This window comes from Styela clava, chromosome 7, assembly GCF_964204865.1.
Source record: "Styela clava chromosome 7, kaStyClav1.hap1.2, whole genome shotgun sequence".
NCBI lineage: Eukaryota > Metazoa > Chordata > Ascidiacea > Stolidobranchia > Styelidae > Styela > Styela clava.
In genome coordinates this window covers 11,170,634-11,186,788 of record NC_135256.1, presented here as the reverse complement: position 1 = coordinate 11,186,788, position 16,155 = coordinate 11,170,634, and the positions used below count along the sequence as shown (strand labels likewise).

The following is a 16,155-nucleotide window of genomic DNA, read 5'->3' as shown; positions in this document are numbered from 1 at the left end:
CTCGCTTTGGTCTTCTTGTTGGGTGCTGCTCGCTCTCGGCTCCCTTTTTCTTGCTTGCCCGCCGGCCCATCCCTGGGCTTCACTCAGTCTACCTTGTTGCTTGCTCGCTCCTCTATTTATTTTTCTATTAGCGCGGACCTTTGTTATGCCTGATTGCCACAATCCCACCAACGGCTCTCACCTGCCCTCGGCTCACTTGCATGCCTTTCCTCCCTCGGCAAATCCCTGCGGCTCGGTCTTCCTGTTTGCTGGCCAATCCCTGCGTTGTTGGCTGCTCTTTTCTCGCTGGCTATTCGTCTCCCTTTCCCCCTCGACTGCCTGCCTGCTGGTCCATCCCTGCAGCTCAGTCTGTGCCCTGTTGGATGCTCTCCGGCTCCTTTTTCTCCCTCGACCACATACCTGCAGCTAGGTCGCCTTGTTGGCTGCCCCTATCACTTGCTCTTCAGCTTCCATTTTGCCCTCAACCGCCTGCCTTGCCTGCAGGCCCATCCCTACATCTCTGTTTACCTTGTGGGGTTCGAGCCCACCGTCATAACTGGCCTAATATTTGACCATGTCCCTTCGCTTTCCCTGTGGCGCGGCGGTGTGGCTCAACGGGCTAAGCGTTAGGAATACGCTCGCCACCGCACCTCTAATTACTCTGCGTGGGTTCGCAGGTTCGAATCCCATGCAGGGATGGTTATGTGCGAGAGGATTGCTGGACTCCTCGCCGTCGTTGGGTGGTTCACGTAACCGCTGGTCGGTTACGGCTTCCTCCACCACCAAGTCCATGCTTCCGAAAAACAAACAATACAGTAAAAACTAATCCCATACCCGACTTGGAATGGTAACCGGACGAGAGGCCGTGGTTCGCCATATGGATAAGCCGTCTTATCGGCTTTCCTCTCCCCCGGGATAAATATGTAAATCCTATCCTATCCTATCCTATCCTGTGCCACTGGTACTGACCAGGATCGCGTGGATCAGAATCTTACTTAATTAACGACGTTACGTTTGGCAGCCCACGACGAGACTTCCCCGAAAATTACATTGAACATACGGAGTTGATTGGAAGCAGTTGTATTCAAAATTCGTGCCCGTGATCAGTGGCGTGCCTAGAAGGGGGGGAAAGGGGCAACCGCCCCGGGCAGCACATTGTAGGGGGGCAGCAGAACCAAGCTGTAGAGTTTGCGTTGTTGCACATGCTCTTCTAGATATGTTCTTATTTAATTAAAAGCTAACATTATGTGTTCTGTGGAGATGGTTATTGAACAAGGGTTGTTTCCCCGACCCTTGACCCCAGAAATTTTTTTTCTATATTTTATATTTGCAACATTTTTGATGCTCATTTTAATAAAACAAACGTTTCTTCCTTACTTGACCTTTATTTGATTTATTCTCGTGTATAACGACATCTGTAATCTGTTCATCACCCAAATTATTTCAGAAGTTAAGTATAAGGGGCAGCATTATCAGAAACTCGCCCCGGGTAGCAGACTAGTTTGGTACGCCCCTGCCCGTGATATCCCGTTTTGAAATTGTGGTTCATTTTAGTTCACTTTTATCAAAAAAAAAAATGCGTTATTATGCAATCATAGCGACTGACCGCCTGATCTCTGGTTTACCGTTTCTTAAATCATAAAACATCTCAGATCAAAATTTTCGCGGCGTTATACTTCTTTACAAATTGAAACGATATCATACAAATTAGGATTGCTAACGCAGGCAGTAAAAGATGAAACGCATTAAATTGCGTGTGCGATGTGATAGGTTCCATCAGTATATATTTACGGTTCCATTACATTTGAACCTACGACGATTGCACCTGCATACTATTGCACCTATGGATATTTTTGTTGTTTCACATATATTTGAACACATACTAACTCTAACCCATGGGTTTAGTACCCGCATATAGATTGAACCCGCGAATATACACATGGATTCAAATGTACGGTCACCGATGGGATGTACTATTCATTCTTAGGCCATACGTTATTTTTTCCCCAGATTCTGATGACATATACGCTACTGAATGTGAAGTAGGCTATTACTCCATTCCAATATTAATGCATTCCTTATCCTATTGCATGACGTGTATTGAAATTTCTGTGATGCACCCTTTTCTTGGTGCCCGAATCACGTGCTTATTTTGCTTAATGGTTCTTCTGTCACTGCATATGACCCACATACACACTTTTGGATCAACTTTTTCAAACATGCAACGGTTTACCAAATTTTCTGACAAGAAAAGAAATTTTGATCCGATGACAATAAACTACTGTTTGAATTTTCATCAAGAATTTAATGAAATACCCTTTTATGACTTATTTCCTAGCTCCGTTACTTCATAATCCTATAGCAGTCAGAGGCGTACTTCGGTCCAAGCGCAGTTTTTCAAACCATCCACATGCCTGTGACGAGTTCTGGAATTTGCTCTCAGCGGCTTTTTACATTTTCAGACTTTACTCCAACTGGGCCTTAGGTAAGTAGGATGAATTTCAAGATAAATCATGTCATGGAACTGTATATTCGATTCTATTTTATTTAGAGAAAGATCAAAAGAACAAGAACGATAGAACATGATATGGTTTTGAAAGAAAATAGTACGTGTTTTCACGTCAATACAATGGATAAATATAAATGTGGAGGATCCTGAATCTGATAATAATTTAATGATAATCCAAAATTGCCAAGCCACACCACAAAGAAAATCTTGGTCTTTTTTCCAAGAAATGATTTTTTGAAACAATTTATGATCGGAGAATCCAGATGTATTTTAATTTTCAACTTGTAATATAATGAAGGCAATGGAATTATGGAAAGGACGCATGAAGTTCAAGAATCATAATCGAAGATTTTAATAAAATTTACTTCCAGTTTAAAAGAATTCGGAATCAAAATACCAACCCTTAACCTGCCCAAATTTTGACAAAATTTTTTTGAGAAAAGCATAAACCTTATTAATTTTCTGTTTACATTGTTGAATTATTTGGCCATCCTCTCAATTTTTTCTACACATTTAAACTAAGCTCCCATTTATAAAGTCTGAACTTTGAGTTGTGTGATTTTGAAATTTACATAAAATGATATTTTTGTGAATCAAAATTGTTTAGAAAAGGAATTACAACTTCTACATGTGGGAAAATAAATAAAAAATCCAAAAAGACATGGATAATTATTACCATTTCAATATAATATGCTCACTAAAAATTAACAAAAAGCGGCCAAAGTTACATATATGATGTTCACAGTATACTGACGTTCTGAGGTGTGGGATGCCTTTGCGTGGTGAACCTCTTTTTCATGTGAGACTTTGTTTGAAAACTTGAATGTGAAGAACACAAATTTCATAACATGTAACAAGAATAATGATTTGGAAATGCTAGGACATAAATACAAACAATTAAGCAAATAATCTCTAAAAGCGGAATGGCAAGACAAAAAACATATAAAAATGTACACAACCCAGAACAAACAAATAGACCAATATAAATGATGAGCAGAGTACAAAATGCAAGTTTCCATCGTCGTCATGAACCTAATTTATATCTATCATATACTTTCCGCTTATCATTACAAGATTATCATTATTTGCATCATGGGCAACGCATATTTTGCAGAAAGTCTCACATACTCACAAAATAAATAATCATATTTACAAAATTTACGTTATGACATAATGAGAAATAAAGGTCGAAACATGCATAAAAAGTCAACAATGTCCCCTTTGTGTAGGTTGCTCTTTGAATAATTGACAAAGTGCTTGCTATAAGCTGTGTTCTCAGTGAGTTTGTTGAAAGATGTTTTTCACAAGGTCCTTTTCGTTCTTTATTAATAGCTCTCTTTGATGATAATACTCATTATAAAGTCAGTGCATAATCAATTCCAAAGCAATGTTCAATCAACATGTTTTTGATAAAATTGTTTGAAGAAAATAGGCCAATTTATTCAATTTTCTCTTTTATAAGTTTAGGAATGACCTTTGACATCTGACCTGACGTAAGATAGGTATCCATAACCATGGTCGGAAGTATCGGCGCGAGAGATTTAATCATGCGATCTTGAAACGAACCGACAAAGTAACGAACTTTTGGTGATGGTGCTGATACTGCTTCCACGAGAGCATGAAGTACACGATTTGTGTTGCTTAAATTTGGTGTGCCACGATTTTTCAGTGTTGAAAAGGTTTCTCCTTTCACATCAGTCACTGAATCTGTTTTGGGATTAGCTTTTTCACCATCTAGCGAAGATTTTAAAGTTGACGAAGCAGACGAATATCCAGAAGTTGCTGAGGATGTTGTTGATACAGGAGAACCATGCTGAGAAACTTGTTTTCGAGATGGAGATGTTACAGGAGTTGAACTTGGCTCCCCTGTACCAGCTGCTGATTGACTGTTAGCAGTATCTGTTACCGTATTTATGAAATCAACAAAGTAGTCATCACCATAAACATCTCGTAAATTCTTAGGAACTGTTCCCAAACTGATATTAATGTTTGATTCACAAAGTATTGATTGTCCGACTGAAAAAGAAATACACAATTAAGATAAAAAAGAGACATGAAGACCTTTACATCAGTAATTTTTAGGGAAATTTTTTCAAATCAAAGCTACAAGCACTCACTCAAAAGCGGAGGATTGTTCTCTGAACAAAGTTACACGCAAGCTATCGTGACTATAAACAATTGTATTAGCAAAATACATGGTAGTACTAGTAAATACTGATTGTTGCGAGACTTAAACAGTTCACACAGTTCAGGTCAATACAGGGTTAGTCCGTTTTTTTGATGACACTAACAAACAGTCGAACTCTTGACTCTTACCGGTAATTAACAAATGGTCATGTTCCATTTTTAGAACTATTCAGTCACAAATTATGCAATGCCAATACATTTAAATATGATATTAACCAAACTTTCGAAGTACAGTGATATTTCGGTAGTCGAACGACTCGGTACTCAAACAAATCGGTAGTCTAACACCAACCCTGAACAAATTAGGTTTGACTTCTGAGGTATCACTGTAATATCAATAAAGACCGGTTCGCACTATTTTGGAGTAGTAAGCCTATAAAAGACACTAACCTGGAAAGTATGCAGGCTCCACAAGAATAACAAACACTCCCCATTTCAACATTTCTTGCCTCAAAGAATCACTAAATGCTTCGAGTGCAAACTTTGTCAAAGAATAAGCTGACTGGCCAGCACGTGCCAGGCATCCTGAATATAGAAACATAGAATAAGTACATTTACTATAACAGGATTTCATTCGCAACTTTTATTTAAGACAACTTAGCTAAATAAAAAGGTTACCATAACAACCTATAATTATACCATCGCAGTCAGCATTATGCTGATGAATGCGTTTTGTATTTGCTGTCTTATCTGTTTTTATTGGATAAATTTGAATATTGGTTTTGGCGCACGTATTGAACATCACTTCACAATTAACGCATGGCAGCCAAATTATTCAACAGGATATGTGTAATCTCTATTTATGAATTTTTGGTCGAGTTGGCATTGAATAAGTATATTTTAAGAAGTTTTGTGATAATTCATGATATTTTAAGACTAGCTGCATATGGCAATTTAGTTATTTTAACTTGGACAATGTTGTGTATCATCTCAGGATTAAGACCAAGTCAAGTGACCAAATTGGTCGTCATGGCGATTTAAGTCGTACTTTGGCGTTTCTGGATCATAAATTTGCTTCCCAACTGGCAACAAACAGGCCTTGCTATTTAAACAGACGGAGGGTCCTCGTGCCAGTCTGAAAATAATTTTAACATAGGCTAAATTTTTTCGAAACCATGCATTAATTATACCTCCTAGTTTCTTGGTGTCGTGTTCCGCGAGGCAAGTTGAAAAAAGCATGAGCGTTCCAGGAAAAAAAAATTTGAGCAATGCGAATCTAACCCTGTCCCTAGGTGTTGTAAATTTCCTTTTTAGTGGCTCCTTAACTAGCAGTGACTGCCTGTACAGAGCCTCATTCAGAGCAAAAGTATAAATATGTCATATGAAAGAAATACCTGCTATGCTGCTCAAGTTCACAATTCTTCCTCTAGCTCTTCTTACTAGGTGAAGTAGGGATTTTGTTATTCTTATTGTACCAAGCAGATTGACTTGAATAGACTTTTCATAGTCTTCGATGGGACACCAATCTACTTCTGCAACACTGAAAACCTCGGCACAATTAACTAAAGCCCAAACACCTGAAAACAGTTTGAAAATAAATGAGTTTTTTTAACTAATTTGAACTACTATACAAACATAAGCAAGCACCATACTGACCGTAAGGAATTGAAAAACACCGGTACATTTATTAATGATTTAATTCAGGGTTTCCCAACTGAGGGTCGTGATCAGTAATGGGGTTCAGCCGGTTCGCACCGGTTTTGTAGAACTGTCTCACGGAATTTTATGAGATCAGCGAACCGGTGAGCATTACTGAAAAAACATGACTTTTTGTAACAGAACCGTGCAACAAATTTTAGGAGTCGTAAAGAGTACACCAATTTTACACAAAGTACTATATTGCTCTTTTTTAGACATTTGATTTAAAACACAATTTTTGAAACTAGTGCAAGACATCAATCTCACGATTTGGAGAGAATACATAGGACTAGAGAAGCAGCGCGCTTGTATAACAATCCCGACTTAACGGGGTCGTAAAAATTTTCAATTTATTGGTAGGGGTCGCCTACTCTTCCAACATTTGGAAGCCCAGAATTTATTAAAATGCATCCAAGAGGGAGAAGCTAGCGATATTCGAAACAACAGTTGTGTGTACATTAAACTAATTTATTCATATATATTTGCACAAATAGAGAATAAAGAGGGTACTTCCGAATATTTATTAGGCGTGTGAATCATAATATATATTGAGTAACATTTTACAGATAGAATATCACATAATGAAAATTAGATTAAAATTAAATTTTACGATATGGTAGGTTATTTTTGTAAGGTTTGTTTATTCGGTTTGTTATCCATATGGTATGATATGATTCACATACGATACTTGCATTGCCAAACAGTAAAATTTTTTTTGACGAAAAGCACGGCGGAAGAACGTTATGCGTTTTATTATTATCAATATGAGCTTCAGTTAGTTAGTCAAGACTAATTACAGCAATGTATTTTTTTTTTTAATGGTTTTGCATAAAAACACAATAATCATAGCAATGGACAAATATTAGAATCACAACTAAATATTTATTTGGTCACTCCAGTAAATATTCAATTTGTCCTGACTATTTATTGCAAATACACCATCTATTGACTTTAAAAATAAAATTGAGTCAATATCAAGGCATGAAGATATGAAAAAAAATAAAAGAAAACGAATTTTTCACCTTCCTCCCCAACAGAGTCTTCGATCATTTCCACGGCGTTATTAATCTCATTAGGTTTGGTAACATCAATCTGTAATATTGCAAGAGCTGTCGATCCCCTGGATGCAAGAGATCTTGCTCCAACACTATTACAGTCTGTGCAGCCAGCAAATACTGTGTATCCTTGTTCATCTAGTCTCAATGCTAGTTCATAAGCATATGAGCTTCTGGTATCACACCCTGAAAATTGATATATAATGATATAAATATTCTTAAAACGTAGGGTGTATATTAAGGTTTAAAAGCCATTTATCAATTTGGTACTACTAGTGTGTGTACCAGGTTAGGCCATAATTTTCTTCCGATTTTCCTTATTTTAGTTCTATTACGAGTTTCGGGACTGTCTGTGTTAGCCAAATGAATATACCCCCTGACTATAGGTTTCGGTCTCTTTACACAACTTCAAAGTAAATTGAAGTGGCTGAACAAAATTAGTTACCTCCATATTGGTACACACACTTCTGGAGCGCCTAAATTTGGAAATTTAGAAAACTCATAAGCATCCAGACATATATAACAAATAATGATATTTAAAAAATAATAATACTGAGTTCCTTATGGTTTCCATCAAAAATTAATTTCATATGTTTGAAATTGAAGCTTCGGGAGGTTTGAGTGTATTACGGTAGTTCAGTAAATCTCTTACATACAATATAGCTCGGTTTAAGAAAAAACTAAACCATAGTGAATGACGAATCATCCCGGATTTCCAGATGAGAAACGAAGGCAGTTGACAAAACAAATCATTTCCTCACTATAAATATTCTACTTAAGTAGGCGGTACTTTCCCAGAACAACATTACAAAATAATATTGCTACTGTAAATGCCCTAGCAAGACCAATATATTACAGGTAGCAAGGACAAAGTAAGATTTGTCAAATAAAAAATATAGAATTATGAAAATAATAATATAATATCAATTGCCATTGCATACCATACTCAAGACGGAGATTGAAATACTTTTAAGCCTCCAGCCTAAAAAAATATTTTTTAATATACTACAACCCCTTACCTGTGATAACCACAGTTTTTTGAAGCTTAGCCATCAATATTTCTTTTCATTCAATCTCAATTGCTATAAAAATATCATTTATATATTGATTGTATATTACACCTGTCAAACATGTGATATATTGCATTTAACAACAATGCGATAAATATCTGGGCACAAACACCGAGTCAATTGAGTTGATGAATGTGCAATTGCATAGTAACAAACGCAAAAAATGTGGTCCAATCACAAGCAAGCATCTTTGATTGTGTGTTATTTGTTATTGTTGTTTGAATCCATTTGAGGTATACAAACTGATGACCAATGCCCATCAATCTAATTGGCAGCCTTCGATTTAACATATTACATGTTTAACCGAACGAATACATCTGATTCTCCCAAAGTCAGGAATGTTCAAAACAATTGAATATTCAAATAAATTTTATATACCTAGTAATTTCACGATCTAATAATATTAAAAATAAATTAAAAAATATTTTTTTCAGCATGTAGGCCTATTCAGAATAGTAATTTATTCAATTTTCTTGTAGCGACTAGGGCAAATTAATCACAAGTTGAGTGATAATATAGCATTCTGGAATATGCATACGCAATTGATTTTGAGTTTTCAAGATGAGTGACAATAAAATGATAATTATTATTATAGAATTAAAAATATTGATTCATGCTTTTGCATATTTGTCTAGTCATAATGGAAGCGACAAAATTCCACTAACAAGAAATGTCTCAAACGTTACTAATTATTATCTAAAACCGCAAAATTTCAAAAAGTTATGGTAATATTTTGCACATTTTAAAATCTGGTTACTTGAAAAATATATTCCTCAAAATAACAATTATCATAAATCAAAAAGTTATATATAGTTCTGACAAGTTAAAGTAGATCAATATTTAGATATAAATATATATAAACGCGAAATGCAAATAAGATCAATGTAATCATAGCGACAGTCACCAGTACGGGACACGATGGGAAGGAAGTGATGATGTAATACGACTGTACAAAATCATGTTGTCATCACATTTAACCTGCAGCACGAAAATTATAATTTGTCATTACAATTCAAGCTATCTGGCATTTATTCATAGATTACCAGTTTCATGGAAATTAACTAAATTAAAATGGAGCATCAGTCTAATAATTTTTTGAGCATGATCAAGCTTGAACAATAAATAAAGCACATCTACAAATATAATTTAATTCCAAGCAAATGCTTTGCAAACAAAAACAGTTAAAACTAAATATCAATAACAAATAACCATATATGTTACATGAAATCTTTTATGCTATTATTATCTTTATGCTATATTATTATAGTATTATATAAACTTTTATGCTATCTAATCTGCAAAATTGAATTGAAAATTTTCTGTTGATCGGCTAATAATCAATGAAATAATGATCAATGCATATAGATTGTAGATAGATATGAGTGGATGATGCATTAGGATTACTATAGTTATTGAACTTTATTCAAAAGGTTAGATCGAGCATATGCAAAGGTTGATGGTCTGTGTCAAAAAGCTTCATATAAAAGAAAAAATGTGTTATGTTTGAAAATGCAAGTTGGATTTCCATAATACAATACAATTTATACAACCATAACTTAGGTCTTATAAAAGTAACCATGAGAAAATTGACAATTTGCAACAAACTGACAATACAAAAATTTTGTTTGCAATGCTGCAATGATACAAATGAACTGAAATGCATAAAAGTATAAAATATGATTAAAGTTCATTGAGTCAATTTCTTACAAATAATTTGTAGAAAGATTACAACAGACAAGCTGATCCTTTATAAGAGATCTATCTAGTCTATATTAAAACATCTAATTGAAAACTAATTTCACTGGCAATGGACAAAACTTATTTCTTTTCACTGCAAAACACATCTTTCTGTCTTTCTTTGTCAACTAAAATGTTAAAACAGTAGCTGCATGGTCTCAGCAATATTTATAACAAAATTCTGAAATTGCCTCAATCTATCGAAATATTTACATACGCTATTTTCGATAATAAACTAAATATGGAAATAGGTGTTGAGAATATGCAAAATGGGGATAGCGAAATTTTATGACTCTGATCACATGACCAATTTCAATGCTGCCAAGATCTTTCGTCAGACAATTGAATTATATAGCCTATAACAATAATTAACTCAACTGATTAAAGCGCATAGCACAACTAATTTGTCATAGATTGACATAAAAAATGGCAACTCCAGAATTTGATGCACTTCAGACAACTTTCTAGGGTAATGATTTATATCGTATGTCTGCAGAGTGTCGACAACAAGCATTTAATAAATGTTTTTCTCTTGTACATTTTAAATTTGGTATCATATTCTGATATTAAAACTGCATTATATTCGACTTCACGTACTATAAAAACAGCCAACCACTCCGACGAACAGCGAAAGACTGAGTAAACGTGTACATGGCACGAAAAAAACTGCCTTGAGATAACATTATACTTTGGCTCCATATCACCACCTACGGTAACTGTCCTAACTTGACTCGATTCCGAGGTGTCTGCTGCAAATATCTTCGTTTGCTGCAAGCATCGGTAACTGAATTTGTAAAACAAATGCTCAGGAAAGCTTGCTTTCTGTTTGCTCCTTGTTCTCCAGGATTAGGGTGTTCTTGCCCAAAGGATTTCCGAATTTTGGCATATGCGTTGAAGTAAGTTTTCTTTTTTTTAAGTTAAGTTTTTAAATTCGGCAATCTCATGTGTTGGTCAGGATAGGATAGGATTTACATATTTATCCCGGGGGAGAGGAAAGCCGATAAGACGGCTTATCCATATGGTGAACCACGGCCTCTCGTCCGGTTACCATTCCGAGTCGGGTATGGGATTAGTTTTACTGTATTGTTTGTTTTCGGAAGCATGGACTTGGTGGTGGAGGAAGCCGTAACCGACCAGCGGTTACGTGAACCACCCAACGACGGCGAGGAGTCCAGCAATCCTCTCGCACATAACCATCCCTGCATGGGATTCGAACCTGCGAACCCACGCAGAGTAATTAGAGGTGCGGTGGCGAGCGTATTCCTAACGCTTAGCCCGTTGAGCCACACCGCCACTCCTGCGGTTCTGTGATGCAACCGTGTCAACTACGGTTCTAGAGCTACAACAAATAATCGGATATTAGTGTTTCGATGATTTCTTTTGCAACCCTTACAGATTTCGTATTAGATGGCATAATAATGTTAAGGAGAGAAACCTTTCACATATAGGCTACAACATTTCAAAATAAATCCTTTTAAGATCCCTAAAAAGTTGATGAAAAAAGTACAAATTTAAAAATAAATTCTCTTACATCAGTACTAGGATATATTGTATTGAATAAGAAAATTTGAAATTGTTTAAGTTGATTTTTGGAAAATTAAAGTTTGAAAAATAAGTATCATTCTGTTATGATTTTGAATGAAACAAACGTATAAGTGGCTCAGTGATGTAGCGCATCGTGCTAAGCATTAAGAATATGCTTGCTGCTGCACCTCCGCTTCGACCGCATTTCGCCATCCCTAATCTGCCACGCTTCGACGGCATTTCTCCATCCCCAATTTGACTTTTCGACCCTATTTTGCCTTTTCGACCCTATTTTGCCATCCCTATTCTGCCATTCCCAATATGACTTTTATGCTACCACCACTATAGTATGATTAAGCCATGTTATCGGTTTTCCTTTCCCCCAAGATAAATATGTAAATAAGTGTCTTCTACCCTGCGATTCAATGCAATTTTATAAATTTTTCTTAACTGATATAAGCAATTTAAAAAGGAGTCATTTTTTTGTATTCTTGCTATAACAGAAATTTGAACCTAAATCACTCTAATTCAGCGGTTCCTAAACTATGGGTCGCGAGCCCCACTGGTGGGTCCATCCTGTATCATCTATTGGAATGAAGTCATACATTGCTTCAATGTTTATATTCTAAAATAGGTATTTATCTTTCGCAGACCATTCTCAACTATGTCACAATTCTCGAGACTATCAGATGATGAAATATTAAAGAAAATTCAAAGCATCATTCCACCTCTCACGTATGAACAACATAAAGGGCAATCTGGTCGTATTGGCATCATCGGAGGCAGTGAGGAGTTGGTTAATTAATATTTAAAAATAAATTTCATTACTCAGCTTATACTTGAAGTAATATTAAGATATTGTGTGATTTGAAATTGTGGTAACTTCTGAGTGTGGAATGTCAATTTGCACTCTATGAACGGTACTCCTGTAGTGTGTTTACCAGGTTAGGGTTAGGGCATAATGTTATTCCGATTTTCCTTATTTTAGTTCTATTACGAGTTCGGGGACTGTCTGTATTAGCAAAGTGGATATGCCCCCTGCGCATAGGTTTTAGTTCCTTTACACAACTTGATGTAAAGTAGGCGAACAAAATTAGTTACCTCCATATTGCGCCTATAAACTGTGTCATGCATAGAGGAAATGCTTTTTTGTTGTATTTGACATTTTCGATTTTTCTTTCTAGATACACTGGAGCTCCATATTTCGCAGCTATATCAGCATTGAAACTGGTATGTTTACTTTTGACTTGAGATAGCATTTCAGTTCTGTCCATGGAAAGCAGAAGGCTGATGAAGATCTCATCTACTTATCAGTCTGGGTTGAGTATAGATTTGGTTATTCAGATCTATTTGTTGAGATGCCTGGATGCAGCGATAAAATATTTAAAAAAAGTTATGCTTCGAAACACTGTTGAATATTTCATGATCTGTAACTGATTAGTGATTTCATCATCGGTAGGCCATCTTCGTGTTAATAAAAAAAATTTTTCTTCACAGGGTGCTGATTTAGCTCATGTATTTTGCTCGAGATCTGCAGCTCCTGTATTCAAATCGTACAGCCCTGAACTGATTGTCCATCCATTTTTGTAAGCTGAAACTAATGTTTGATATTTTATATGTTGAAATTGCGTACAATCTAAATGTTTTATAAAATATAACTCTGCATAATTTAATTTCATTTGGCATAATTTCAAGTAATAATATTATGTTTTACTGTATAACTTGGCATATGTTCAACATATTTTTGACTTCCAACGTACTTTTGACTATTTCGCCAAGGACTCTCTATCCTTTTGTATTTTGTAAACTGACATGCTGTTATTAATGTGTTTTAGAAGTGATGATGATGCAAGCGACCAAATGAAGGAATGGATTCCAAGGTTACATGCTGTTGTAATAGGTCCTGGACTTGGTAGAAATCCTAAAATATTCAAAACAGTTTTGTCTATTATGGAAGAACTAAAAAAACAAGAAAAACCTTTGGTGATTGATGCTGTAAGTGGATTTGATAAATTATTATTAGATTGCAGTTTCACACTCTGAACTCGTTATTTTATTTCATAATACTTGTGATGGCAGCATTTTATTGTAAGTGCTGATGACTTTGATTCTGCATTAAAAGTTAATGTAATGTTATAAATGCCAACAAAATAATTTTGATGTAAATGTTTGAGATGCGAACTGCCATTTATTTATACTTTGATTATAATAACTATCAGAATTAGCAATTCAAGCTACCAAACATTGGCCAACAAATGAGTCTCTTTAATTCGTATTTTTTTTAAATGCAGCAAAGTTGTTTTATTCACTCCACATTTCCTCTACTTAATCATGGCAGTAGCATTGCAGGTAAATCTATCTGATATCACAATGCGGCTGCACCTATTCCACTTCATTTGGATAATTATTTTTCCTTCAAACAAATTTTCCGTTTTCTAGGATGGGTTGTTCATGATCACAAATAACCTTGAAGCAGTGAAAGAATATAAAAATGTTATCTTGACTCCGAATCAGGTGGAATTTGAAAGACTTTGTCATGCAGTGGTAAGTAAGTATATCTCTCAAATGTATCTGTTTTTAATAATCTTGAAGATACTACAAAGGACTGCGACTACTTCACAGTAATGTGTTGGGTTACTGTAAATTCCGCATATTCTATTACCAGTCAACACAAATTTGAATCTGTTCTGTCTGCAGACCATTACAGTACAAATATAGAAATTAATTTTAAATCAGCATTACGGATTTCACAATTACTTTCAGGGATGTGACACCAATTCAGACATTGATGAGAAACAATTAACATTGTCAGTCAGTAAATTATTAGGAGGATTGGTCATTGCCAGGAAGCATCGACATGATATTATCACTGATGGAGTCGATGGTAAGAAGATTCTTATGCTTTAATGGTATTTGAAACTAAATATTCAAAAATTATGCCAAGTCATGCCTGAGTATGGAATTTTGAAGGACATCCTGATGTAACTTGCCACTAAACTTTTTCACAACACCCTATTGCTATTGTCATCAAGCTTCTGAGGGTGTTGAAAAATTCACACAATCCTGGAATGGTCTGCTTTTAGATGATCTCCAACATCTGTTCAAGATTTCCACTAGTTGTTATAGTGGCTCAAAATAATCGGGAATTCTGCCAAATGTTATCTAGTTTCCCATCGTTTGAAATGTAAACAAAAGTTATAATTATGCTATGAACACATTTTTTAGTCCTTGAGGTCAAAGCAAATGGAAGTCCTCGAAGATGTGGAGGCCAAGGTGATCTTCTGTCTGGTGCAGCAGCAGTGTTTTTCCATTGGTCACTGAAAACATCTTTCGGTCAAAAGTATGTGAAAATGAGTTATTTGTTGAGATGTACAACATACTTACACTGACATGCAATTTTATTTTAAGATCTAGAGAAGTTTCAGGATCTCACCCAGGAGTTCTAGGTGGATATGCTGCCTGTTTACTTTCAAAACTTTGTGCTGAATCTGCTTTCGGAAAATATGGACGTTCAACTACTACCACCGATCTCATCAATGAAATACACTTTATATTTCAGAAGCATTTTGAAAAACATACTCAAAAACTGTAATTTTGAATTTCGTGTTGACACTGAGGAAGTGTCGTGCTCATGAATTTAGCACCAGACATGACAAAAAGGGTTCCAAATTTGTTCCGCATGTGCAGATTGATGCCTAAATCAAAAGTTGAATTTTTGATGCGTATCCAAGATATTTTGTAGAGGAAATAGAACATTCATTTTGAATAATTCTGGTGCTTAATTTTTCAATATGGATTTAAATTCTACAATTAATGAACATCACTACTTGGTTTAGCCATGAATTTCAATCCAGTTTTAATTGTTTACATTGGTGGACAAACATGCAATACCATTTATATATGTAATTCACATTTTATTTTGTCTTTATAATTATGATATGTTGTTAAAAAATCGTCAATATCTGTCTGACGGGACAAGACTGAGAAATGAGGGAGGTGGTGTATGCTATAGGTTGCCCATAGAGGTGGGAAAAAGTCTGGCAGGACAATATAGCTGTTCATTTAGAATAGAATGGCAATAAAATCACGAGCTTTTACCATTTGTTAGGTACGATTAAATAAGAACTAAAAGTTTGCCTCATCTCCCTGAACAACTGCACTGTTTTTTGGTAGCGCAGTTTTGTTGAAAGATCAAATTTATATTAGCAAACTAAATATTTTTGCATCGGTTTCACCAATGTGTGTTTATTTAGACTCCATAATCGGCATAAAAGACGAGAAAAAAAAAAGATAAAATCAGGATAGAACTGATTACAGACGGAATCAGGGAAGCCAACAAAACCTTAGTAAGATTCAAAACGTGCAAGATAGATGTTGGATTGAAAGAAGTGGTACATGTTCGCTTTAGACCCGTGCGGAAGGAAGAAACGCAAGATGAGAACATTCAAACTTTTTT

General features: G+C 35.5%; 2 protein-coding genes across 2 annotated transcripts; one reads left to right on the top strand and one right to left on the bottom strand.

Annotated features, from left to right (window-relative positions):
* Positions 1-2,503: 2,503 nt before the first annotated feature.
* Positions 2,504-8,836, bottom strand: LOC120328056 (17-beta-hydroxysteroid dehydrogenase type 6-like). Its single transcript, XM_039394445.2, has 5 exons — positions 8,388-8,836; positions 7,336-7,554; positions 6,010-6,192; positions 5,066-5,200; positions 2,504-4,504 (listed from the first exon to the last, which is right to left on the bottom strand). Exons 1-5 carry the CDS (start codon positions 8,419-8,421, stop codon positions 3,927-3,929), a joined length of 1,149 nt encoding a protein of 382 aa, XP_039250379.1. The 5' UTR covers positions 8,422-8,836; the 3' UTR covers positions 2,504-3,926.
* A 1,326-nt stretch (positions 8,837-10,162) lies between these two features.
* On the top strand, positions 10,163-15,675 carry LOC120328057 (ATP-dependent (S)-NAD(P)H-hydrate dehydratase-like). Its single transcript, XM_039394446.2, has 9 exons — positions 10,163-11,071; positions 12,351-12,491; positions 12,884-12,929; positions 13,197-13,285; positions 13,535-13,694; positions 14,139-14,243; positions 14,463-14,583; positions 14,925-15,039; positions 15,108-15,675. The coding sequence occupies exons 1-9, from the start codon at positions 10,977-10,979 to the stop codon at positions 15,289-15,291; spliced, it is 1,056 nt and encodes a 351-aa protein (XP_039250380.2). The 5' UTR covers positions 10,163-10,976; the 3' UTR covers positions 15,292-15,675.
* The last annotated feature ends 480 nt before the right edge of the window (positions 15,676-16,155 follow it).

What these genes read in the sequence shown, in the direction of transcription:
- LOC120328056 (XM_039394445.2), bottom strand. Translation starts at nt 8,421, where the DNA reads ATGGCTAAGCTTCAAAAAACTGTGGTTATCACAG. An exon ending in AAAAACTGTGGTTATCACAG is followed by an intron (nt 7,555 to 8,387) that starts GTAAGGGGTTGT and finishes ATCAATTTTCAG; the next exon opens with GGTGTGATACCAGAAGCTCA. An exon ending in GGAGCCTGCATACTTTCCAG is followed by an intron (nt 4,505 to 5,065) that starts GTTAGTGTCTTT and finishes TTTCTTTTTCAG; the next exon opens with TCGGACAATCAATACTTTGT.
- LOC120328057 (XM_039394446.2), top strand. Translation starts at nt 10,977, where the DNA reads ATGCTCAGGAAAGCTTGCTTTCTGTTTGCTCCTTGTTCTCCAGGATTA. An exon ending in ATTTTGGCATATGCGTTGAA is followed by an intron (nt 11,072 to 12,350) that starts GTAAGTTTTCTT and finishes TATCTTTCGCAG; the next exon opens with ACCATTCTCAACTATGTCAC. An exon ending in CTGATTGTCCATCCATTTTT is followed by an intron (nt 13,286 to 13,534) that starts GTAAGCTGAAAC and finishes AATGTGTTTTAG; the next exon opens with AAGTGATGATGATGCAAGCG.